General features: G+C 33.3%; 1 protein-coding gene across 3 annotated transcripts in view; it reads left to right on the top strand.

Annotated features, from left to right (window-relative positions):
• The window catches only part of Luzp2 (leucine zipper protein 2), a 477,121-nt gene extending 453,400 nt beyond the window's left edge, over positions 1-23,721 (top strand). For 2 of the 3 annotated variants that reach the window (XM_077797695.1, XM_077797694.1), the window contains 3 exons: positions 7,155-7,247; positions 22,738-22,815; positions 23,617-23,721. In XM_077797695.1, coding sequence (XP_077653821.1) covers positions 7,155-7,247; positions 22,738-22,815; positions 23,617-23,721 — 276 coding nt within the window. The remainder of the gene's footprint in view (positions 1-7,154; positions 7,248-22,737; positions 22,816-23,616) is intronic. The other variant, XM_077797696.1, reaches the window with a different exon arrangement.
• Positions 23,722-24,029: the final 308 nt, after the last annotated feature.

The raw sequence follows: 24,029 nt of genomic DNA, 5'->3' as shown, positions 1-24,029 counted from the left end.
TCATCAATAATTCTTGAATACAAGGGGGGAATACTAAGATAGAGTTGAAAAACCAAAGAAATTGAAATCTAACAGCATGGATTAAGTCACTAGCTATATGATACAAATAACAGTTTTTTATTGCTGAATCAATGTAGCTTCCAGAGCTTTAGTTTGTTTACTTGACATATGAAAACAATAATACTTGCCACACACAGTTCTGTTATAATATTTCAAGAGTTCTCTTATTTTTAAAAATTATATCAAGTATTTTTTTTCAGTCTTGATGGTAGGTATGAAAATTCACAGTGACAAAAGAAATGTTGTCCTTGTCTTTAAAGTGTTCATAATCTCACTTTTGGTAAGGATTCATGGGAACTAAATCAAGTCAATTGAACAAAATAACAATTTCAATCATGTCATTCATCTTGATAATCCTGATTAAGCCCTTGGAGAGATAGCTGAAGAGCCCACTGCATGTATGGCTTGGTCAGCGTTATTCACTATCAGAATAGGTCTTTAGAACTAGTTGTGTCTCATTGGTTCAGCTGTTTGTGGCCCTTTTCTTGTCATCTGATTGACAATGGTATAGATTCTATGCATCTCCCTTGTGTCCCTCAGGAGTTACTGTTCCTAGTGGCCTTTTGTCGGTTTCCTCATTACTACTATTTCTTATTTTTGCATTTCAGATATCAGAGTAAATCTGTTTATTGTTTACTGTGTCCTGTTCATAAACATAATTAATATCATTTGGTTTTGAGACAAAAGGTTGCACTTAAAATGCTTATCAATTAGCTGAGGTATACTTGGTGATTGTGCATACAAATATACATATAAAGTGATACATATCTTATATATTCAGTCTATTTCTATATCCCTACATATGTACATACTTAGTATCACTATGAGGACACTTGTGAGTCCAGAAACAAACCAATTTTTCCATGTTAGCTACATTTTCTTTCCCAGAAAATTATTCTGGATCTTTTTACCTCTAAGGAAAGACCTTTACATATCACCTCTTCCAATTCACTCCTTTTTGTTAAAAGATGCACACTATATAAAAATTAAGTTAAATTAGAATATGTGTATGTAGTATGCATACTATTTCTTTCTTCTAAAATATATGGGGAGGACTATGATATTTCATTTGTTCTGGAATTCTTGACTTGAAAGTGTCTGAATGGAAATTCTAGTTTTATCCATTTATGAAACAGTTTCTTTAATTGAGGCTTCAATGATTTTCAATATGGATTCTGAACATTATTTGAAATATTTAGGCTTCACTTTTTATCTCAAAATATGAGAGTTATTCTATGGAAGGAATAATAAATTATTTTTCTTGAATAAGACCATAAAGTACATTCAAGAGCCAGGAAAATGAATCTCTAGCACATTCTAAATTAGAGGAAGGTATGGTTGTTTTAATAATCTATTACTGCTGTAAAGACTTCTCCCAAACATGATGGCTATATGTTACCGAAACACCTTCTTTCACATGTCTGGAATCCAGAAGTTTGAAATCTGACAGGATTGCATCCTCTTTGGGGACTATAGATATGAATTTATTCCATGCTTCTTCTGGTTTCTGGTGGTTATTGGGCATTCTGGGGTTCATGACTACATCACTCTTACTTCAGCCTCCATATTTACTCTGCTTTCTCTTCTGTGTGTTTGTGAACTTCTCTTTCTTATAAGCACATTTGTGATGGTGTTTAGGCCCATGTAAATAGTCTAATGTGCTATGACATGTGTTATATCCTCTTAAAACTTGACTCTATTTTTGGAGACAGGACTTTTATGGATGCAATTAGGTTTAAATGTTAAGTGGAAATAAGCACAAGCACGACCTGACAAAATCAGTGTCTAATAAGAAACCAGGGAGGTTGTTTTCTTGGCATAGTGAGGATAGACTGCTGTGGCAGCCAACTGCAGGGTAGAAATAATGTCCTTACCAGAAGCAACTCTGCAGGTCCTTGATCTGGGAGTTCTAGCCTGCAGAACTGTGGAAAGAGATTGCTATTGTTTTAAGTCACCCTATTTATAGTACTTCATTTTCTCAGTCCATAATGAGCAATAAAAGTGCAATTCCCTCATCTTGGGATCCTTAATTTCATCATATACTTTTCCAGAGAAGTTAATGTTCCATCTTTTGTCAGAGATATTGGCATAACTTTTTTGGGGGGGGCAGCCCAAGTCCACCATTTAGCTTACAAATAAAGTCACTCTATTTCAGGGCCATACTCTCCCAGACTAAGATGGAGGTCTCTATTTATTCAAGTAAATAGTAAATTTTAAAGCAATAGCTTCCCAGAAGGTACCAGACACTTTCTATTTAGTTTCCTACTCCCCTGAAACAAATGACAACAAAAAAAAAGCACACTGCAATTTAAGTGATTTTGCCCTCCTTTGGCAGAGCAGCAGGAAACAGAAGTCCTGCAAAGATATATAAATTGTCTGAAGCCCTATTTCATTTAAGTGCTAATCCAAGATTGAAATCCACATTTCTTTGACTATAAAATTCATTATCTATCCCCAAAGTCAGTTCAAATTCAAGTTCGCTTATCAGATTCAATAAGTTTTATATATTTTTTCATTTTGCTTTCTTTATACAAAAGTATAAAGAAGAGATGTCAGTGACAACAAAGAGTTATATTGAGAAATAATATATTGGGCTTAAAAGCAAGCTGTGCTTTAATTAAATGCTATGCTTTTTTTATTTAAATAAATTTTAAAAATTTATGCAGCGGTGCTTATACCTTTGCAGTAATATATAATTTCTTTCCATTGTTAAAAGTAATTACTATAGTTCTTTTAATTCTGAAGCAAAATTAAGTGTGATCACCTCAGTATTTAATATAAAATGTAGAAAACCAGGCACCTCAGTTATTTAGTTGATGAAAACAGCGGAAGATATTAGGAAATTTATGAAGAAAGAAAGTTGTAGTAGTCTTTCCCTCTTATCTTTAACAGCTTAATAAAATAAAGGTTCTTTTATCTTTCATTCAAAATATCAAAGGCTCACAAAATTATAGATAAGTAAATTGTCAAATGAATAGTTAAATAATAAATAAAACTTCTCACTTTGGGCATATTGTTGTCTCCAAAGTCTGGAAACGTTTTCATAAATGTAAAACATTTGCACAAGAATATGTCATTAATCAAGCATGAAAATGTATCATCTGCACAAATGTATATTTTTAGGAATATGTTGAACACCATGAAATATTATTTCCATCATTAAAGAGCCTCTCTTGAGCTTGTCCAATTTAGTTAGGTTTTAATCTGGTTGGCTCCATGGTAGACCATTATCACGGCAATTACCCTGTGCTGTCAATTTCAACTTATGGCTTTGACATTTTGCATTATTTAGCCCTCCCTAGTTACATGCAACAAGTGCTAATTTGACCATATTGAGTGAAGGGGAATTCAGTGATAGAATATCAGAAGATCATAAAATCAAGAAAGAATTGCAGAAACAAGCCTGGGGAAAACAGAAACAAAGGCTGCTCCAGGGACTCATGAATGATAAGGAATAACTGAGCCAAGGCATTCAACCAGAAGTAATGAACCTAATCACTATAGCAGTGTTCATTATTTGTTGGGAGCCACCCATGAGCTATATTAAGCATCCTCTCTCACCCTTAAGCCAAGGGGGTGTTGGTCTAGCATTGCACGTTGTTTGCGCTGCGTGATGCAGGTGGCCTCCTCCTTCATTCAGCAAAGAAGTCTGCTTTCCCATGGCTCTGGACCTGGGTGTTACTCATTGGGGCTTGACCAGCCCAACCCCTGCCTATGTGGTGAAGAACATTCTATAGAAAATCCTTTGTTAATTCCCCTATAAATAAATGGATCATGGGTTCTGGCTCTCTTTCGAGCAGGGAAGCTGACCCTTAAGGTTAAAGAGCTGTCCTGTCCTTGATTTGAAAAATTATGTCTGTGTTGTGCAATTTTTTTTTGTGGCCTTGTTAGCTTAAAGTTGCAGCCAGCCCATTTAAAATCAGTCTGTCTTGACTGTGTATGTCGCAGTCCAGACTTATTAAATTAAATTAAATTCCAGTGATGCAGCTACTAATGTCCTAACTCAGATCACATACTCATATCTTGCATAAGACAGGGAATTGAAAGAGAACACATTCCTTAGTATGTACCATACCTTGAGAGAAACACAACCCTAAAGAAAGAAATCAGAGATGATTAGGAACAAGGAACATTTTAGGATGAGCAAACAGGTGCACTCGGAGATAAAGAACTGTGTTTTTCAATCTTTGAGCTCTAAACATTTTGTATAGAGTGTATGCATAGCAAATATTGTGGTCTTACATTGTTGGAGTAATTAAAACTGACACTGTTTAAAAGCTTTCCCAACCATAAATATGTACGTTCCCTTTGCTTCATTTCTGACCTTTTTTTTTTATCCTAAGAAACCTATTGCAAATAAACAACAAAAGGGAAAAGGTAAACAAAAATAAATTGATTTCAAAATATGCACTAGCTTCCAATAAGGCATTGATGAATAAGAAGTAATATCTGAGCTGGTTATGGTGGCACACTCCTTTAAACTTGGATAACTAGGGAGGGTGAGATAGGAAGATGGCAACTTTGAGACCAGCTGAGTAACTTGGAGAGAACTTGTTTCAAAATAAAAATAAAAAGTGCTGGCATATAGCTCAGGGGTAGAGTGCCCCCACGTTCATTCCTCAGTACCATATACACAAAAAGATCAAAAAGCAAATAAGTAAATAACTAAAAGAGTAAATTTTCTTTTTAAATAAGAAAGAAATGATATTTACCTTTTTGGGAACTCCCAGCCTATTAAGTGAGGCAGATGTTTAAATCAATGTCAAGAATGATATGAAATATCCATTCAATCTGGAGAACAGAAGGTTGATGCTCATCACAATATTATTCACATAACCCCAAACTAAAAACTGTCAAAATATTCAAGTGCATCACAGTTTTCCAATTATACCCTATGAATTGCATACCTATTAATCATAGATAAAAACGTGTAAGGGTGGCAACATTTATATTAGATGTGCAAAGACAGTACTTTGAACATGGGGGCTAAAATTGTGGCTTATAAGATATCCATGCATTTTAATATTGATGAAGACTGAGCGATGGCATTGAGAAATAAAAATAACTATTGTGAGAATATAGTTTTCTTTTTTCTTAAAAGTGGTTAAATATTAAAATAAATTTATAAGGCAATCCGGGGACTATTTATTCTGTTATCTGGTTGTTCAGTAAAAACAAAATATACTAACTTTGCCCCTTTTCTGTTTCAGTGATTTAATCTATTCTTCATAGTGCTGCAGCTGTAGTTCTTGTTGTGAGCCAGGGGAGACTTTCCTTCAGTACTAGTGTTTATTTACTGCTTTTATTCTTTTTAACCTGTTTCCTCAATGTGACTGTAAGTTGGAGGCTATGGGAAGACAGGTGGTAGATGTTCAGTATATTTTAGCTGAATAAATAGCTGTTTTGATTCTTGTTAAAATTGATTTTCTTTCTAATGTTGCTATCCAATAGTGCCTGTCTACTTAGGAGTCCTAAATGCTTTACACTCTCTAATGGAAATATAATGTCACCCTTCTTGCTATAAAGATATTTTTCTTCCAGTTTGTCTATTTCTGTAGAACTCATCAAATTTCATCAATTCTAACCTTTTATCTCAATATATAATACTTGTCCAGTCTGCTTTAAATTGTCAGTATTGACAACTCGTCAGCCCTTGTTACCATCTTCCTGCTCATTTTAATGGCTTCTTTATTAGTCTACTGCTTTCTTTGTCTTCTGTTCTATTTTTACCTGTATGCTGCTGTCACATCATGGTAACAAGGTTTTGGCCATGCCACAATTGTTTCAAAATATCCAAGGGACCTCCTTTTGGCTACTAAATTAAGTATGATCTTTGTACTACAAATCTGTAGCTCTCTACTTTGCTGTATTTTTTCCATGCTTAATCTGCTCCTACCTTATTAAGCCACATGCTAACACAGGACCCTTCTTCCTTTGTGTCTTTGCTTAAATGATTACCTTCACACAGAGAGTCTCCTCATTCTTGCTGAACTATTCAGAGATACATTTTAAAGATACCCTGTCTACAATGCCTTTTCTTATTATACCAAATGAAATTGGTATACTATATAGGTATGTGTATATCTATCTATATATTTCTTTCCCCCCTGTGATCAAAGTTTCAGACTCAGGAAATAGCATTTGTTGAATTTATTGTTTGTCTCTTCTGCAGAAGTCCCCTCATGCTTTGATAAGTGTAACACCATATTTAAATCAGCTCTGCCTGAAAAAGACATTCACATTTGAGTGGATAATCTTAGAGCTATCTATAGCGATGTGGAAATACATTAGTTGTGGCATACCATTCTCTGTTAAAAAAACAGGAAACTTCTTGTTCAATGTAGTGTTCCTAAAGAGATAAATTCTAGAATTATATTTAGGTTTCCCAAAGGTATAAAGCAGAACTTGCTTAGTGAAGCAATGGAGTGAATATAATCCTCTATGTAATTTATGAAGTATTACATAACATTTTCTTTATTATTAAGAAAATGAAGCATGCTAGGGATTTAAATAAAGAGAAAGAACGGGTATTGGCCTTTTTTTTTTTTTTTCTTGTATCTGGAATTAAACTCAGGGCCACCTGACCACTGAACCAAAAACCCAGCCCTATTTTTTATTTTCTTTAGAGACAGAGTCTCACTGAGTTGCTTAATACCTCACTTTTGCTGAGGCTGACTTTGAACTCGATATCCTCCTGCCTCAGCCTCCCAAGCCACTGGGATTACAGGTGCATGCCATGGCACCCAGTGTGGTATCTGGCTTTTGAGGGTCCAGGATCTTTAAAATAATATGATACTATAAGAAATGAATATATTCATTAGCAAATTAATCCCAGTGGACATCACCAATGAAAATTTGAACAGAAAGTATTTCTTTTCAATGTGAATAATTTCTAAGGCACAATTGTAAGGTCTCTGTTATATACAAATTGCTACTTTCTTGTTTTTCTCTGAGTACAATGCTGCCTTTGTAGCATGTTTTACAATGACTATGTGAATCTGTTTGTTAAATCCATTTTTCTTGTTTTTAATGCTTTCTCTCTCTCTCTCTCTCTCTCTCTCTCTCTCTCTCTCTCTCTCTCTCTCTCTCTCTCTCCCCAGCAAAGTGCTACTGGAAACAATGAAAACACTCGAGTTGAATCAACTAAGAAAGAAAATCCAAGTACCATTGCCTGTGATTCTCAAGATGTAAGACTAACTTAAAGTGGTTTGAAAAAAAAAGGACATAAGCATTTTAAAATTCTTGTTCATGTCTCCATGAAACTTTCTAATCACATGTAATATGTGCTACATAAACTTTGAAATCCTAAATGTGATAATGCAAATTCTCTTTAGATATGAACTAGGTAGTTGTTCCATTAGGGAGTTCCACCACCAGATTCTTAGGATGTAACTGTGAACAGATGTTAGAGGCATAAGTTGGTGACCACAGACTCAGCATCATGCTTCATTTCCACAACCAAGAGACTGGAAGCCATTAAAGTATTTCAAAACAAAATTTAAAAAAACAAACACAGGATATGATTCTATAATATTCTCCAGCTAAGGCAAATAATACAAGTATTATGAGACATCATATTATAGGCAGGAAAATACTTAACCTTCAAATGATATTAGAAAATATAGACCTGGGTCCTATGGTTTTTCATTCAAAATGACGGTAATGAAATTTTAGCTCTTTAAAGTTTCAGTGTGGCAGAATTAAGCTTGTAGATCTATGATGTCTAGGTTTAACAACAAATGCCAATTGTGTTGTGCAGATTTAATTAGACTAAATTAAAAATTAGAAAGTGCATACTCAGATCATTCATACCTGAAGAAACCCAGGCAGCAGAAGAAGGAAATAAGGGAGAGAGAAAAATAAATAAATCATATCATCCCTTTTTCCTCTGTTGTCTGCAAAACTGGATTTAGAAAGAGGGATTTCTCAATAGTTTACCTTCAAATCTTTGTATAATGAAACATGTACCAAAACTATGTAATGTAGACAGTAACTTAACTAGTAGCAGAAATACAATATTTTGCAATATGTTTCTAAAGGAACAGTCAGAAAGGCTTTGAGGGGAGAAAGGAATATTTTTTCTTTTAATTTGAATGATATGCAGAACTTTCACAATGTGATTAAGTTTTCAGAAGCAGAAAAATATATCAGAGCAGTACAGAGGTGAGATTACAGTGCAGAAAGTGGTGAGGTATGTATCCAAAACATTAATTTGTAATTACAGAGCTGGGGCCTTCCAAGAAACTGAGGTAGAGCAAAGACCCATCCTTCAAACCCCAATTTTTATGATCAAGTCAGAAGGATTTCAGACATGTCACTCAAAATAACAGAAATGAGTTTACTGAAAGGATAGGAAAAAGGAAAGGGGACACTCTCAAGGGACAGAGTGGGTCTTCTCAGAGAGGAGAGAGACAGTGTGTCTCTTCTGCACTTCAGCTTTATTGGGGGATCCTAGAGAAGTTTTCTAAGAGTCCCATCTGGGTCCACCTCTTGACTTTTGACTGACAGCAAAGTGACATGAAAATTTTAAGTGCTCTCTGCCATGCCAATTTTAGGTCCCCTGTGTCCATGCTGAGTGGTTCTAATTAGATTCATAACCATACATTCTTACAGATTTTATGGTTGGGGAAATTATCTGTATCTTCCAGAATCTTGTCTATGAAAGCATCACAAAAATCTCTCTCTTCAATGTAACTTGGGTTCCTCCTATGAATATTTTTTCCTGCATCATTTCCTTGCAGATAACAGGTAGCTTGTTGAGGAATGTGACATATCCTGTTCACGTACGCCAGGCAGAGATGCAGATAAATTTCTTCTTTTAAAAAGAAAGCACATGTGCATCAGCACAATAGGCCCACTTTATAGAATTATTCTCTTAATCCTGTGTCCCACCATCCTCATCTGTTTGTCCTCTATCACTTAGAAAGTGAGGTCCCCTGAATTCCCAAGGTAAGGATTTTGGTTTGAATTAGGGAGAGAGTTAATATTTCTAATATTTATGACCAACTTAGTGAGAAAATCATGGTGTTAGTTTTAAGGAAGCTGTTTTTGTATTTTGATGTATTTTTCAGAAACTATATTAAAACATGTTCTCATTAGACACTGGAATGTTATGTGTGGTTTGTTAGTGTCCCCAAAACACCATTCTGCTCTACTTTTTCTACCAAGAATTGGGCCTTCAAAATCATGTTACATTTTGCTCTTTGTTTCTCTCCTCTTCTTCATCTGTAGCAACTCCTCCCTGCCTTCAGTAAGTCTCATAAACATCTACTTACTCACTAGTGGTCCCTTTCTGAATCCCTTCAAAACTCTTCTTCCACTAGAGCTGGTGATATATCTCCGTGGCAGAGCACTTACATAGCACATCCACAAAGCCTCTGGTTCAACCTGCAGCACCCCCAGACCAAAAACAAAAACAAAGCAAAAAAGCAAATAAAAACTTCCTCTAATAGCACAAATATGAAGAATTCTCTCTCTAATCTGACCTCAGTAGATTTTGGTTTGTTGTGTCTACTTTTAAGCAGCTGCAATTTCTAGTGTAAACAGTGCTCAGTGTTCAGAGGTTATAGATTCAGTCACAGTTGCAGGCCAAAAGAATAATATAAATTAATGAAATCAGTCAACATAGCCTATAAGAACTAGTGGAAATTGTGAAAACATCAGTTTTCAAGTTCTATACCAGTGTTTCCTAGCCCTATCTTTAGCATTGTATTACCTAGAGAACACTTGCAAAATATTATCCCCCAAGATGCACTCCAAGAAACTTAATTCAGCTCTCTTGTGAGTGAGACCTGGATATTTATTTCACTTATTTTTAAATTTCCCCACAGAATACTAAAGTGCAGGTCACTTTTATTAACAATGATTTTCATATATAAATAATCATAAAATCATTTGAAAAAATTAAGATTATGAGCAACTACTCAAGTATTCTATATAAATAGAACTGGGTGGATTGGGTGGATTTTCTATTCTTTTTTTTTTTTTTTTTTTAATAGCATGTGCCTAACAACTCTATTCCAATCCAGGTTATCCTGAGGATTATGGTCCATAATTTGAAGCACTTTGCTTTTGAAAAAACATAATCTCTGTAGTTATCATACTTTGCTAACTTTTTTTTACTTCTATTACCCTATATTTTCATTTTAAAGAAGAAAACTTCTATGTGAGTTTTTGTAATGTTGATGATGAACAATTTTGGTATCAGCTTGAAAAGGGTACAGTGAATTTATCCTAGTTGAAACCTTCATTTATTATATAATCACCTTCAATATCCATATATGCATATATAATATATGTGTGTATATATACATATTTGTACTTATGTATCTCTGTGTTATTGATCAATAAGCTGGAGTACAATTTTATTCATTGCTAGACATTATAGAGAAAGCTGGTGGACGGTGACCACTCTAAACTACAGAGTCTAGGTTATGATTAATCTAAAGCATTGAGAACCCTATAGTTTATTTTTATGATTCCCCAGTGTTAAATTAAAATCTATTGACTTCTTACAATTTACAGAAAGAAAAGTGGGGGTATTTGGATTGGTTAAAGCTATTGTCCCTGAACTTGTCGGAATTCACCTAGAATATTCTGAATTTTGTTAAGGATTGTGAAATATATCATTTCAACTTCAATAGGTCAATATAAAAATATCTTCAACCAACCTGACACTATACAAAGAGAGAGATTTAAGTTTGACCTTTGGATTGCTTCATTACAAGTTTCAAATGACCAAGAAAGCAGAAAATTCTTTCATTTAAGAAAAATAAAAAGGCATAAAATACATTCTTGGCTCATTTTCCTCATTTATATTCTGTAAATCTTGTATATATTATAAAATATTGGCATATGCCTTCTTATGACTTTTCTTCAATGAGAAATTGAATCAGTGCTTCTCAGTTTTATACAAGAAAATAAAGTAGGTGATAGTGTATCTTCATTTTAATCTTAATAACCTTAATTGACAAAATTAATGGTTACCACTTTTATTCCTATTTCCTTTTTAAAAAATTTTTTTTCAAAGAATTTCAATTTTAATTCATAACTTTTAAAAATAATACAAGTAAGTTAAAATAAGCACTTAATGAAGGTAACAACAGAAAAAATTGAAAACAAAAAAACAGGGGAGGAGCAAAAATAAAGATCCATTAAACTCAGATTGAGTAAAAGATATTGATAAAGGTTAATATGAACCCTCAAAGTTTGATTGACTGAACAGTTGCATCACTCTTCTCAGATAATATAACAAAGAGGGAGATACAGATATCTTAAGGTAACATTTGTACATCTGCATAGAAGAGAGTGATGCTCTCTCAATGCTTTGAATGAATGAAAGGGAAAAATGGAATAAATTATTTGTGAAAAACTTGATAGTTTTATGTAAACAACTTTATTGAGATGAAATTTGAACACCATACTTTCAACCCATTTTAAGTGAATATTTTAGTGACTCTTTGAATTTACTCCATTGTCCAGCCACTACCACAATCTAGTATTGAAACATTTCCATCTTCCTAAGATTCTACTGGCTTTTTTTTACAGTGAACCCCTGTCTTAGTCAACCACAAACTTAATCTCCATAAGCATACATTTCCTCTTTTCCATAAATTTTATATGAATCGATCATACATGAAATGTAATCTTTTTCATCTGACTTTGTACACCTAGTATAATGAATTTTAGTTCAGACATGCTGTAGAATGTATCAATAGTTAAATCTTTTTTTTATTGTTGAACAGGATTTTATCATATGATTATATTTATCTTTTTTGTTTTTAATCCATTTACTATTTGGTACCTTCTGGATTGTTTAACTTTGTGGTTATTCTGAATAATAATGTTATGAACATTCACATAAATATCTCTGTGGGGACATATGTTTCAATTTCCATGGGGTAAATGCCTATAAGGGGAATAACTGGGCTTTATTGTAAAGTCATGCTTACCTTTTAAACCAACTTTTTCCAATGTGGCTACACCTTTTTCATTCCTGTTAAAAATGTGCAAGAGTTCCAGTTTCTCCACATATTTATCACCATTTGTTGATGTCAGACTATGTTGAAAAGTAGATTCTGATGAGAATTTATCAAAAAGAAAAACAAAATATTTTCTCCAAGAACAGAAAGTTTTCTTTTGTATGATTTCTTATAACTTTATTCCTTCATTAAAGTTTGTGATCTATCCCAAATGATTTTTTTTTTTGAGGATGTGGTAAGCTTCTACCTTCATTATTTGTCTTTTGGTATTCAGTTGTCCTAATCTTTACAAATTAGTTGTAAAGAATATCCTTTCTTTATTGAACTGTTCCAGCACTTTTTTCTACAATTGGCCACAAATGCGTATTTTTAAGCTTTCAATTTTGTTTCCTGAATTTTTGTCTATCCTTTTGCCAGTACCACACTGTCTTAATCATTGTAGCTTTACAGGAAATTTTGAATCTGGGAATTTAGAGTACTTGGACTTTGCTCTTCCTCTTCAAGATGATATTAGCTATTCTGAGTCTGTTGCATTCCCATGTAAATGATAGGATCAGGTGTCAATTAAATGAATCAGAGTTTAATTTCGATAGGGAGTGCAACAATTTCTGAAGATATGTCATCTTAACAATATGTTGATTCTTCCAATGCATAAACATGTGATGTCTCAGCATTTACTTAGATCTTTTTAAAAATGTTTTTCAGCAGGGATATATAGCTTTTTAACTAAATATTTCAATTAACTTATTCACTGAAAGAACTTGAAAATTTGCAGAAGAAAACTTTAAAAACTATAATTTAAAATAGGGAATAGCTTCATTAAATGCTAAATTAGAGACCAATACTATATACAGCTGTTAAAAACATCTAAAGAAAAAAAATAATATTTAAATCAATCATTATGGAAATCAGTATGAAGTTTCCTAAGAAATGATTATATATGGAACACTCATATGGTCCAGCTTTACTACTCCTATGTATTTGTACTAAAGTCAGCATACTGTAGCAATACATGTATACACATGATTATAGCTATACAATTCACACTAGCCAAGTTACTGTCTATCAACAGATGAATGGATTAAAGTAAACTCTTAATGAATAAGTGCCTGAAATAGAATAAACAATTGTAGGAGGCACTAGCATATGTTAGATTAATGAAAAAGAACCATCATGAAATAGGGTCAAAAAATGAAACATTAGGATGGAGAAAAAAAGCAATCATGTTAGTATCCCTTTCCATTCCAACATTCTGTGATCCTAAGCCACCTCACTGAGAGCTAGTAGGAGTCCTTGCATTTTGAATTTAATTGATTATACCTGAGATTGAAGAGCATAGGAGAGACATAGATTTGAATGCTAATTTGCTATTTCCTAACTTGCCACTCTGGTCTAAGTGAATTTGTTAATCAGATTCATTATCAACATAATGTAGACCAATGGTTTTCAAAAGATGGCTAAGAATCACCAGGTTGGTCAGTTAACTTGCTTATAATCAGGCTCTACTTCCACCTATTTTCTTCAGTAGATTTTCCAGTGTATTTTTCTTCTGTCAATGTTTCATGCTAAACACTTTGTAAAATTCTGATGTTGAGTTCTTTCAGTTTTGTTCTAATTTTATATAATATGTTAAATATCTTATATTCGAGAACATAGATGTTCATATTAATTTCTTCTAAGAAAAAGTTGCAATTTTAATATATAAAGTCCCACAATATTCTATGGAAAAGGATCCAAACTTAAAATTAGAGATAATGCTTAATCTTGGATACTGTGAGAAGCATGCTCACCTGTCCAAACACAGAGAAGGGACTAAGAGAGAAAAGATACCGGGAAATCGATGGTTTTGATGCATTTAATCAGCATTGTATCCCCTAGTGTTCACGGTTCCTCCCGTTTCCTCATTGGTTGAGTATTGTAGTCTATACAGTCTTCCTGAATGTTGTCAGGTTTTTACTGTCTCCTACGGGGGGGGGGGGGGGGGGGGTAGGTATTTAAAGAAATGTACCTTAGTTGTTCTCACTTCCCCTTGTTTTCCTGTGTCAGGCATGTCTTCTTGATATGAATGCATTTTGACACATATAAAACTTTTACTTTAATTTACCTAATTACTATTTCTTAACAGGGAGATTTCTTTCTTGGTTAGGCCAAACCTTTTCTTCCCCTTTGTGTTTGTCAAGGGGCTATTTAGGTTCAAGGACTTTGGATCTGCCACATCCATAGAATATGGTGCTATTGTGTGAATTAACTGCTTGTAACTTACCATTCTGCTATATTTACACTCCAGCTGCTTTTCCTACATTCCCCAGTTTACATTTAAGGCTAAATCCTATATTCTGAAAATGGATCACTGTACTTTGTATTTTTCACAGATACCTTTGAGGGTTTGTTCCACTTCTTGCCTATGCTCTCTGCAAGCCAACTAGGGTGACTTAGGAAAATGTCTTCTGGATTCCTTAATTCTTTTTTTAGAAGAAAAATAAAAATTAAAATTGTTCGCTAAAGCTTAGCACTACATTGAACCACCAGTCTGGGGTATATTTAAATTATTTTAAAACCTGTTCTGCTTAAATGGTAATATTGGATCACATTGAGAAAGCTAAAGATGTACCTGCTCTATCCCATTTTCCTGCAGCTTGCAAATGTTCTTCATATTGTTTATTAGCTTATTGAGATTTAGAGACAATGAGCATTTTATTTTAATTTGCACTAGGGATTCAGAGTTAAGGCTCAATGTGAGTGCATTTTGCAATGTTTGTGATTCCTATAAATAGCAAGCATTTAATTTTTCTTAATGTGCTAAGAAAATGCAAAACAACAATGGCTTATGTTTAGCGCTGGGAGAGCTTGCTCAGCTTCATGCCATTATGCCTGCTTTGGAATCTCTGAGCAAAGGGAGTCTATTAAACAGTACAGCATTGTCTAGGGAAAGGAGAGAAGAAAATGTGAGGAAAATAAACCCTAGAGCTGCATTGCGGCAAATGCGCCAATTCTTTCATGGTAAAACAATTTCGGCAGAGATTTAAAATATTCTCATTTCCTGATTTAGGTCACATTGATTGTGTGACATTTGATGAGTTGTTAGCCTGATGTGCTTAAACTGAACATTTTAGAAAAACTATGTGCTGTTATAATTGGGGTAAGAGACAACACAACATTGACATTCTGGGCCTTAGACCATATGAAGAGACTGATTTACTAGGAGGCATTCTTTATTATGGTACTGTGGTATTTCAAGAAGGAGCAGGCATGCCTATGGCTAATGCAAAATTGGTAAATGGTTTCCAAAGGTCTTCAATGTATGCTTTTCCCATTGGATATAAATCTTCATGTTTATCCTCCTATAAACAACTTAATTTAAACAAGCAGAAAAAAAAAACTCAGTTGTAAATTCTTTCTATAAGCAGCATAAAAGCTTTAATACTGGTTACAGTATCCATTTGTTAGGTAAAATATAGCAAACAGCATGCTGATATTTATTATAAAAACACTGGCTGAACAACACTTTGGAATAACAACACTTAATCTAACTAATTATGTTCTGACCTTGCCTATCTCCTGCTTCCTCATCTGGATTCCCATAATATTTGGTTGATAAATGTATTTTGTCCTTCATTTCAGTTCACCTTGCATTTTAGTCATCTGTATAAGGTTCTCAGTTTGAATTAAAGAATGAGAATATAGTAACCTTTGTATTGTAAATTAAGGTTTAGAGAAGGAATATTATATGCCTGGAGGCAGCTGCTTCAGGGACATGGATATTAAACCATGCCTCCCTTACAACCTAAAACTACTGCTGTCCTCTCTAGCAGCTGAATAGTCACCTGTTTTCAGCATTTTTTTTCAATTTTTTAATTCTTTGTTTTCTAAAATACTGTGTTATGCTGGACACAGTGCCACATCTCTGTAATACCATCAACAGGGAAGCTGAGGCAGGAGATTGCAAGTTTGTTATCAGCCTGGGCAATTTAAGGAGATCCTGTCTCAAAATGAAAGAAAGAAAGAGAAAAGGGGGCAGGGAGGGAGGGATGAAAGGATTGGGGATTTGGCTCAGTGGCAAGTGTCCCTGGTTTCAATCCCTAGTATGGAAGAAAGTATGTGTTCATACATATAGTTCTGCAATAAATATGACAAATCAATTTTGTGTACAAAGGTGGCACCAAAGAAAAATTTAGCCAAAATTCATTTATGTTTCTGAGTAACACATTTAATTGCATTCTGGTTTCATTTGTAATGTTCTGAACATAGAAGTTATTAGCCTCTAGTTTGTCCCATCTCAATTAAATATGGAGAATGAATCACTTTTATATCTGTCATAGATTTTTTGTTGGTATAACTTCAGGTTACCCAGTTGTTATATTTGCATTAATTATTCTGAGTTACTTAATGTTTTAGATAAAGTTCATAAGAAATGTAATTAAACTCTCCTGTGCAGTACAACTAAGTGTTTAATACTAATAACAAAATTAGAACAATTGTCAGAGTCTGAGGTACAAACTAAAATACTTGACCATGAGTCTCTATAAATGATTCCTTTTGCTTTACTTCTTAAAGATTTATTTGTTATTTCTGAGAATAGGAATAAAATTAAAATTACATTAAAATCAAGAGTCTCTTCTCTGCTATAAGCATTCTGTTAATAGTTGATTCAATTATTGTGATCTTTTGAAAATGTTATTCTGAATATGCAACTTTATTGTCATAAATAATTTTCCAATTGAGAATTTGCATAGAACTCAAATATATGCATGACCTACAATGTGTCTCTTCACAAGTGTTTGAATGGCTAAGTAGATAATATGGACTGATCTAATGGTATTGCTGAAGAGGAAAAAAAAGACAAGAAAAAAGAAAGAATCCTTTAAAGTTAAGGATAATTAATAATACTTTTATCTTTCCTTATTAATCATAAACAGAAAAAGAGAGAACAAGAACCACAGACCTAGAAGGAAAAAGCAGCTGTTAAATCTTTTGACAATGTCAAGATTCTATAACAACCAGTCAGTATATTGATATCAGAATAGTAAAATTAAAGCGACTGATTCCCATAGAACTTAAGTATTTATTAAGAACAGGAATTTTGATTGAAGGAAAGCTGCTAAAAGAAGAGGAAAAATGTAAATTAAATTAAATTGAGCACTTGAGAACTGCAGAATATTCCATTAGGAATTATATATATATATATATATATATATATATATATATATATATATATATATATATAGAATCCAATTCTCCTAATAACCTGTTAAAGTCATTGTTATCTTGTTGACCTCACAATTAAGGAATTTACAACTTCAGTAAATTGAAATAAGTTTACACAGCTATTGGGGGTAAAAAAAAATTGTCTGGGCCAGGCTCAGTGATGCAATTATTTAATCCCAGCATCTAGGCAGGCTGAGGAAGGAGAATCACAAGTTCAAAGCCTCAGCAATTTAGGCATCCCTAAGCAAAAGGGTGACACCCTGTCTCAAAGTAAAAATATAAAGATCTGGGAAGAATAAAGGTACTTTGCATTAGACAGAGGAGAGTGAAGGGAGGGGAAGGGGATATGGGGGTAGGAAAGATAGTAGAATGAATTGGACATTATTAACCTATGTGCATGTATGATTACATGACCAGTGTAATTCTATATCATGTACAACCAGATGACTTGCAGGTTGAGTGCCCCAGGTTCATTCCCCAGGACCAAAACAAAGAAAAAAAAATTGTCTTAATCCATTGGGGCTGCTATAACAAAATACCATCAACAGAGTGGCTTTTAAAAAGTAGAAACTTATTTCTCACAGGTTTGGAGGATGGAAATTGCTACATCAAAGTGCTGGTGGATTTCATGTCTGGTGAGGAACCACTTCCTTGTAATTGCCACTATCTCACTGAAACCTCAGGACAGAAACAGTGAGGGATCTCTCTGGAAACATTTTTACAAAGAAAAAAATCCCACATTTGAGGCGGTTTCTGATGACCTAATCACCCCCTCCCCCAATATCTCTGCCCTCCTAATTCCACCCCCTTTTGGTTTAGAATTTCAACATATGTATTTTGAAGTGTGTACAAATACCAGAATTCTAAGGTGGAAATAGCTACCTCCTAACTTTGTTCACATTGCTGTGTTACTTCTATTATCTCACTCCATTGTGATGTCAACACTTTGAATATATACAGCATTAGCTTCTTTTCACAAGTGAGAGTATAAATGAGATTAAATTGCTATTTTCAATCAACATTCCACCATCAAGTACTGCCCTGTCCTGTGAAATTTTCAATGTGACAGTTATAGACAAATTTAAATGAAACAAAGATCCAAATAACTACATATTAATGGACTTTCCATTAACCCCCTCTTTAAATATAATTTCTTTTGATATCAATTCTTTTAAATGTTCTTCATATTAAAATACTGCCCTTTCTGAAATATACTAGTCTGCATTTTGATTGATTTATCTTCTCTAATATCAAAATTTAAACTTAATAATGCTAATGACTAGAAACCTCAGTGTTCATCAGCATGTCCACATTATCCCAAATAGTAGAAGACCAGGATGAGACTCAAATTCATTCATGTGTGACTTCAGAGCCTATTCTCTCCCCATCACAATGAGAATCCTGATAATTATCAGGAATACCTCTGTATTATAGACCCCTCCACCAAACATTGTGATTACCTGGTTTTTCTTATGCATATAAGTAAGTAATTAACAGGATTTGCCTCATCTACATAGTTTTTTTGTTACCTAAATTGCTTTGTGGTCATAAGCCAACATTTTTCAGGTATTAGTTCATTGACAAATCTCAGAAGCAAACTAATTTTTTTTTCATGTTGTTGCTGAAAATGTGTATGTGTGTGAGAGTATTTTTAATCACTTTAATAAAGATGTGTTCATGGCTCGGCCCATTTCATTTCTTCCCAGTTCATAATTTATAAATTTGCAACAGTACTCCTCCCTAGGTCTCCTACATAATTGAGTAGGTGAGCTGAATATTGTAGCAGCTGAAGTTGTACATGCTTTCCTGATCAGTCTGCATATTTTGTTACTTTAATTTCAAGACCTGGATACTTTACTAATCAGGTTGAATTTTTACCTAATTGAGATCACAGAAGTGTTTTGAAGGCCTGTGCTAGCATTTAATTGTACCATTTTATAAAATTCCCAAGACAATTAACAAAACTTTGTTTCTTTTAAGACAAAAATAATTATTTTTTATAACTAATCCATCATTCACTATACCCTGTTACATCTCTGTCTTTCTTCCCCAAGTGAAATAGTATTGTTTAATTATACATGCTTGAGGGAAAATTACATCTGAACTTTTCTTTCTGCACAAGAAAATAAATGAGGTTCAAATTGATAAAGAAGGTTGAGCTTAGAGAGGCACTTTTCTAACTTACACATTACATTTTTACAAAACTGTGCATTGTCCTGTTGGCCAAGTGAAAACAGATAATCCTTGTATAGATAGTAATACTTAATATAAAGAGACACATGAGTTATATCCACAAGAATGGTGGGGGGAGAATGAAAGAAAGAAAGAGAAGATAGAAAACAGGAAAAGATCTGAATAAAAGGCAAGTGAGGAGGAAATCAAAGGAAGGATGGAGAGATAGATTGAGATACACATAGAGATAGATAAATGTAGGATCAGAGAGGCAGAGAAAAAAATAATTGCATATTATTTTGAAAATGATACAAATGTCAAAGTACAACAATGAAGTTGTATGTTTTGCCATCCCTAATTTTTTTGTTTGCTTTGACATTTGACAATGTTATGAAAATCTATTTTCAGTGGACTAGCTTTGCATTATTTTGATATTGTCTGTATAATTTTCTATCATGTGTTTTCAGATTAAATATATTTTATGTAAGTATCTTTGAAGAACATTCTCTTCACAGCTATAAATTATTTATCCATTTTTTTCAACATTATTAAATTCTCCTACTTATGTACAACCACTATTTTATACAACCATTATTTTATATTCTTTCTTTTATATTATATACAATTCCATAATGATTACTTTTGTGTGCAAATTTCTTTTACTTTCATTTTCTTTCAATAACAAATTATTTCCTCTGAATACAAAATATTCAAAATGAAAATATGCCATACCATGAAAATATTTAAAATAATGTGTTCATTTTATTAAATTATTTCCAAACTATATAAATTTATTTGCATACTATCATTATAAAAGAGATATATAGACAGAAGAGTTGTTAGTAGACAGAGAAGTCTATTTTCATATGTACTGCTGATAAAACATGTATTGCTTTTATTTTTTCATTTAGAAACAAAATATTTCACCATTTTAATAATTATTTATTAATGTTAGCATAATTCTACTATATCAGTTTTCAATACATAAATCATTACAATTGCCATTTATTAAATATATAATATCAAGTAGTCTGCTATATTAACCTTAGATATGATTGATTTATTATGTATTTAAAATGTGTCAGATATTTTATTCCCAATTCCTTCTTCATTTAAAATCTGTGAACAACCCATAATTTCTATTTCTTCCCCTATGAAATAAATAGGGAACATGATCCCTAGGCCAAAAGCAGTTGAGTTACAGCCCCCATGTCCAATAGTGAACAAATTAATGAGTGAACTCACAATTAAGTTTTCTGAATGCAGAGCCTGTTCCTCTCACTGCTTAGGAGCTTGATATTCTTGATCTCAATTTATCCTCAAATATCTCATAATGATACATACATTATTGTTACCTTTCTTCACTTCATATCCATGTGGACTTTCTTAAGAAATATGAATAGTGTGTTCATCTTAACCATTCAAACTTTTGACAGTTTTCCATATAGTTCTTTTGAAGATATTTCATTATAATCAAGTGTTGGAAGATATATTTGTGTTAGCATTTAAAATCATAATCATAACCACTGCCTTGCTTAGACTCTAAATCAATGTCTTCCTTTTGTATGAAAGTAACAGGCATAGTAAAGAAATGTTTTAACTCCCCCAAATACCATAATTCAGTTGCTGAATTATTTTTAAAATACCTAAGACCAAGATATTTGCCACATAATATGGCAAAGATGTGATGAGGGCCATAGACAAGTCAAGATGGTGCCTGGCACTTTGCGAGAAGGAGTGGTTTGAGTAGTAATGCCAGGGAGCCATTAAGATTATAGAGATTCCTTAATGACTGACTGCTGTATCCAATGATGTTAATTAAGTTAAACTGTGTATAATTATTAAGATGATGATTCTTTAATGACTGATTGCTATAACTGGATGATGCTAAATTGAGTTGAGCTGTGTATTCAGTAATGTATATATACCTCTACTGTCCGGTAATAAAGCGCTTCCCGCTCCTGCTGTATCAATCTTCACAAGTTGATCATCACTTCCCGGTTAGTTTGCCCAGCCAGACTGTGGCAAAGATGCTTGAGGGAGACTAATGTTTTTGCAGTATTGGTGTTTGTGTCGTGTGTGTGTGTGTGTGTGTGTGTGTGTGTGTGTGTGTGCGCGCGCGCATGTGAGCTTGCTATTCTACCCAGAACACAGTTATGATTTAGTACATCCTTATTAAAGGATGAGCGAAGAGAGCTTTTGGACATTAGTTGCCTCCTTATGTTAATAATTTTCATCATTAATGTGGTAGACAATGTACTGAAATCTTAGTAGGTTTAGGTGCACTGAGATACGTGCCCTAAATATTTTAATTCCTGTGAATACTTAGGAGCAAACAGTTTCTCACTGGAAAAAAATAAATAATTATATATATATATATATATATATATATATATATATATATATATATATGAATTGAGATTGAGAAAAATTGAGTACTTTGTCCAAGACCACAAAAGAAGTAATAGTAAATTTAAGAATTTGAGTATTGGGAAATCATGTACTTCTTAGTCAATGGGTTTAAACACAACCTTGTTGTGCTTAGTCATAAAATCTCTTATACAAATAGCACTTTTTGTCTCTTTCTATGAGTTGGAATTCTATTTTAGGTTATAGCAATAAGAATTAAAGAAAATGATACTTACTAAAAGTACTATTGGGAAATCAGGCAAAGAAAATATTGATCTGACAAAAAGTTTTGTGTTTGTGTGTACTTAATAGTGATGGTGAAAAGAAAATCTGAGTTTGAGTAGGTGACACCAAAAATGAGGCTGAAATGGAATATTTTTGATTGCCAACATAATTGATGATAATAATAGTAAAATGAAGTTCATTGGTTAGTAAAATTTAAGTTCTAAAAATAACATATTTTGTCATGATACTGAAGACTTTTTGTGAGACATATTGATGATAGTATCATTTCACTTGCTTCCTGGCTTGCAATATTGTTATTCCTACAGCACAGAGGTTATTGACATTTTTAAATTTTTGAGTCCACACGCATCAAAAATATAGTAGTTCTAAAATTCTTCCCTTATTTTTAACTTTCAAAAAAAGGAAACAAGATTTCTGTTGGAATTGAACTTCTTTGTAGCAGCTGATTTCCATAAGCACTGCTGAGATCTCAAAACTGACCATGAAAACTTGATCTGACATTGAAATCCCACTCACGCTGTACTGATTCTGTCCCTAGCTTCCCTTTCAGTGTTCATCAAAGTGATGGGAACTTTTTAAAGGGAATTTTTCAAAAGAGTTTTGCTCCCACTTTTCTTTGTTTAATTTAACTCAATTGACCTATTTTTATTTGCCACTTTTTTAGGAGGGCAGGACCTGTTTAACAAAACACAAGGACAGTCCCCCGAGAAATGCAACTGCAGAATCACAGCCTGTCCCACAGGTATGTGCTTTCTTGGTCTGTTTTGTTTTGATTATGTTGGGAAGTACTTCTTGGATCCATTGCACTCAGTGCATTTGCTTTAGCTGGAGTGGGGGGTGGTACTGACTAGTACTAGAGAGTTCCTTAACAAGGGCCATTGGACCTGTGCAGGGCCCTGTGCTTTCTACTAAAGATTCTCATAAGATTCACGGTGAAGGAGCTCTCCCTCACCTTCACCCACGCCACAACCAAAAATATGTATATGTACATACAAAATGTATATATGTATATGTGTGTGTGTGTGTGTGTGTGTGTAAACAGAGTACAAAATACATGCAAAATAAACTTCCTATGGGATGAAAAAGAATAAAGAAGATTTTGGAAAGCAAGGTGGAAAGGGGTACCTATCCCACCTCCCCCTGCAAAAAAAAAAAAAAAAAAAACAACAAAAAAAAACCTATCAACACAACTCAAAGGCTTCATTCTGAATTCTCTTCTGTATTGCTTTATAAGTAACCAAAAAATATTCCATTACAGCAATCTTAAGTTTTATTAGGGTTAGATTGATCAGACATGAATGGTTCAATCAAAATTTTCTGAAAGCAGTAATTGGAAGTCCGGCTATTTCTGTACAAATTGTTAACTTCCATGAAAGTAAAAGTATTAGCAATTTGACACGTTTGATTTGTGTCTGTGATTAGTTTTCCAAAAGGAGTTGATTTAGATTTGGATTTTCATTACCATCCTTTAGGATTTTATATTTTTACCTTAAAAATGGTTTTATTTTGATTCTTCTAATTGCGTTTCTATGTTATTTGACAGAAATTGCAAATGCCTCTGTGTTCTGAATGTGAGGTGAAAAAGGCTCCAGAGAAACAATTAACCAGCTTTGAAGGGATGGCGGCAAGAGAAGAGAAAATACTGTAAATACCAAGAAACTGTGTCTAAAACATCCATTTGCTCTTGTATTCATACTCTTTTTAGACAACAAGCTTGATGGAAATACTAAATTTCTAAAGCATGCATTTTTTCACGATTTTATGTAACTTTATAAAGTAATCTCCACGTAGTCTGAAAGTTTCCAAGCTGATTATGATCCTTGAGCAATAACCTACTGGAAGAGGATTTCTAATCATAAGTATTTCAATGTCATCACCAAATTGCCCAGTATAAATTGCCCTGTTTTGAACTAAAATGCAACATAACTTTTAATTATTTTATTCATTTGCATATCT

The sequence above is a fragment of the Urocitellus parryii genome, chromosome 4 (assembly GCF_045843805.1).
Source record: "Urocitellus parryii isolate mUroPar1 chromosome 4, mUroPar1.hap1, whole genome shotgun sequence".
NCBI classification, from domain to species: Eukaryota; Metazoa; Chordata; class Mammalia; order Rodentia; family Sciuridae; genus Urocitellus; species Urocitellus parryii.
Note: the sequence above shows the minus strand (reverse complement) of the source record. Positions and strands in the feature narration are given on the sequence as shown.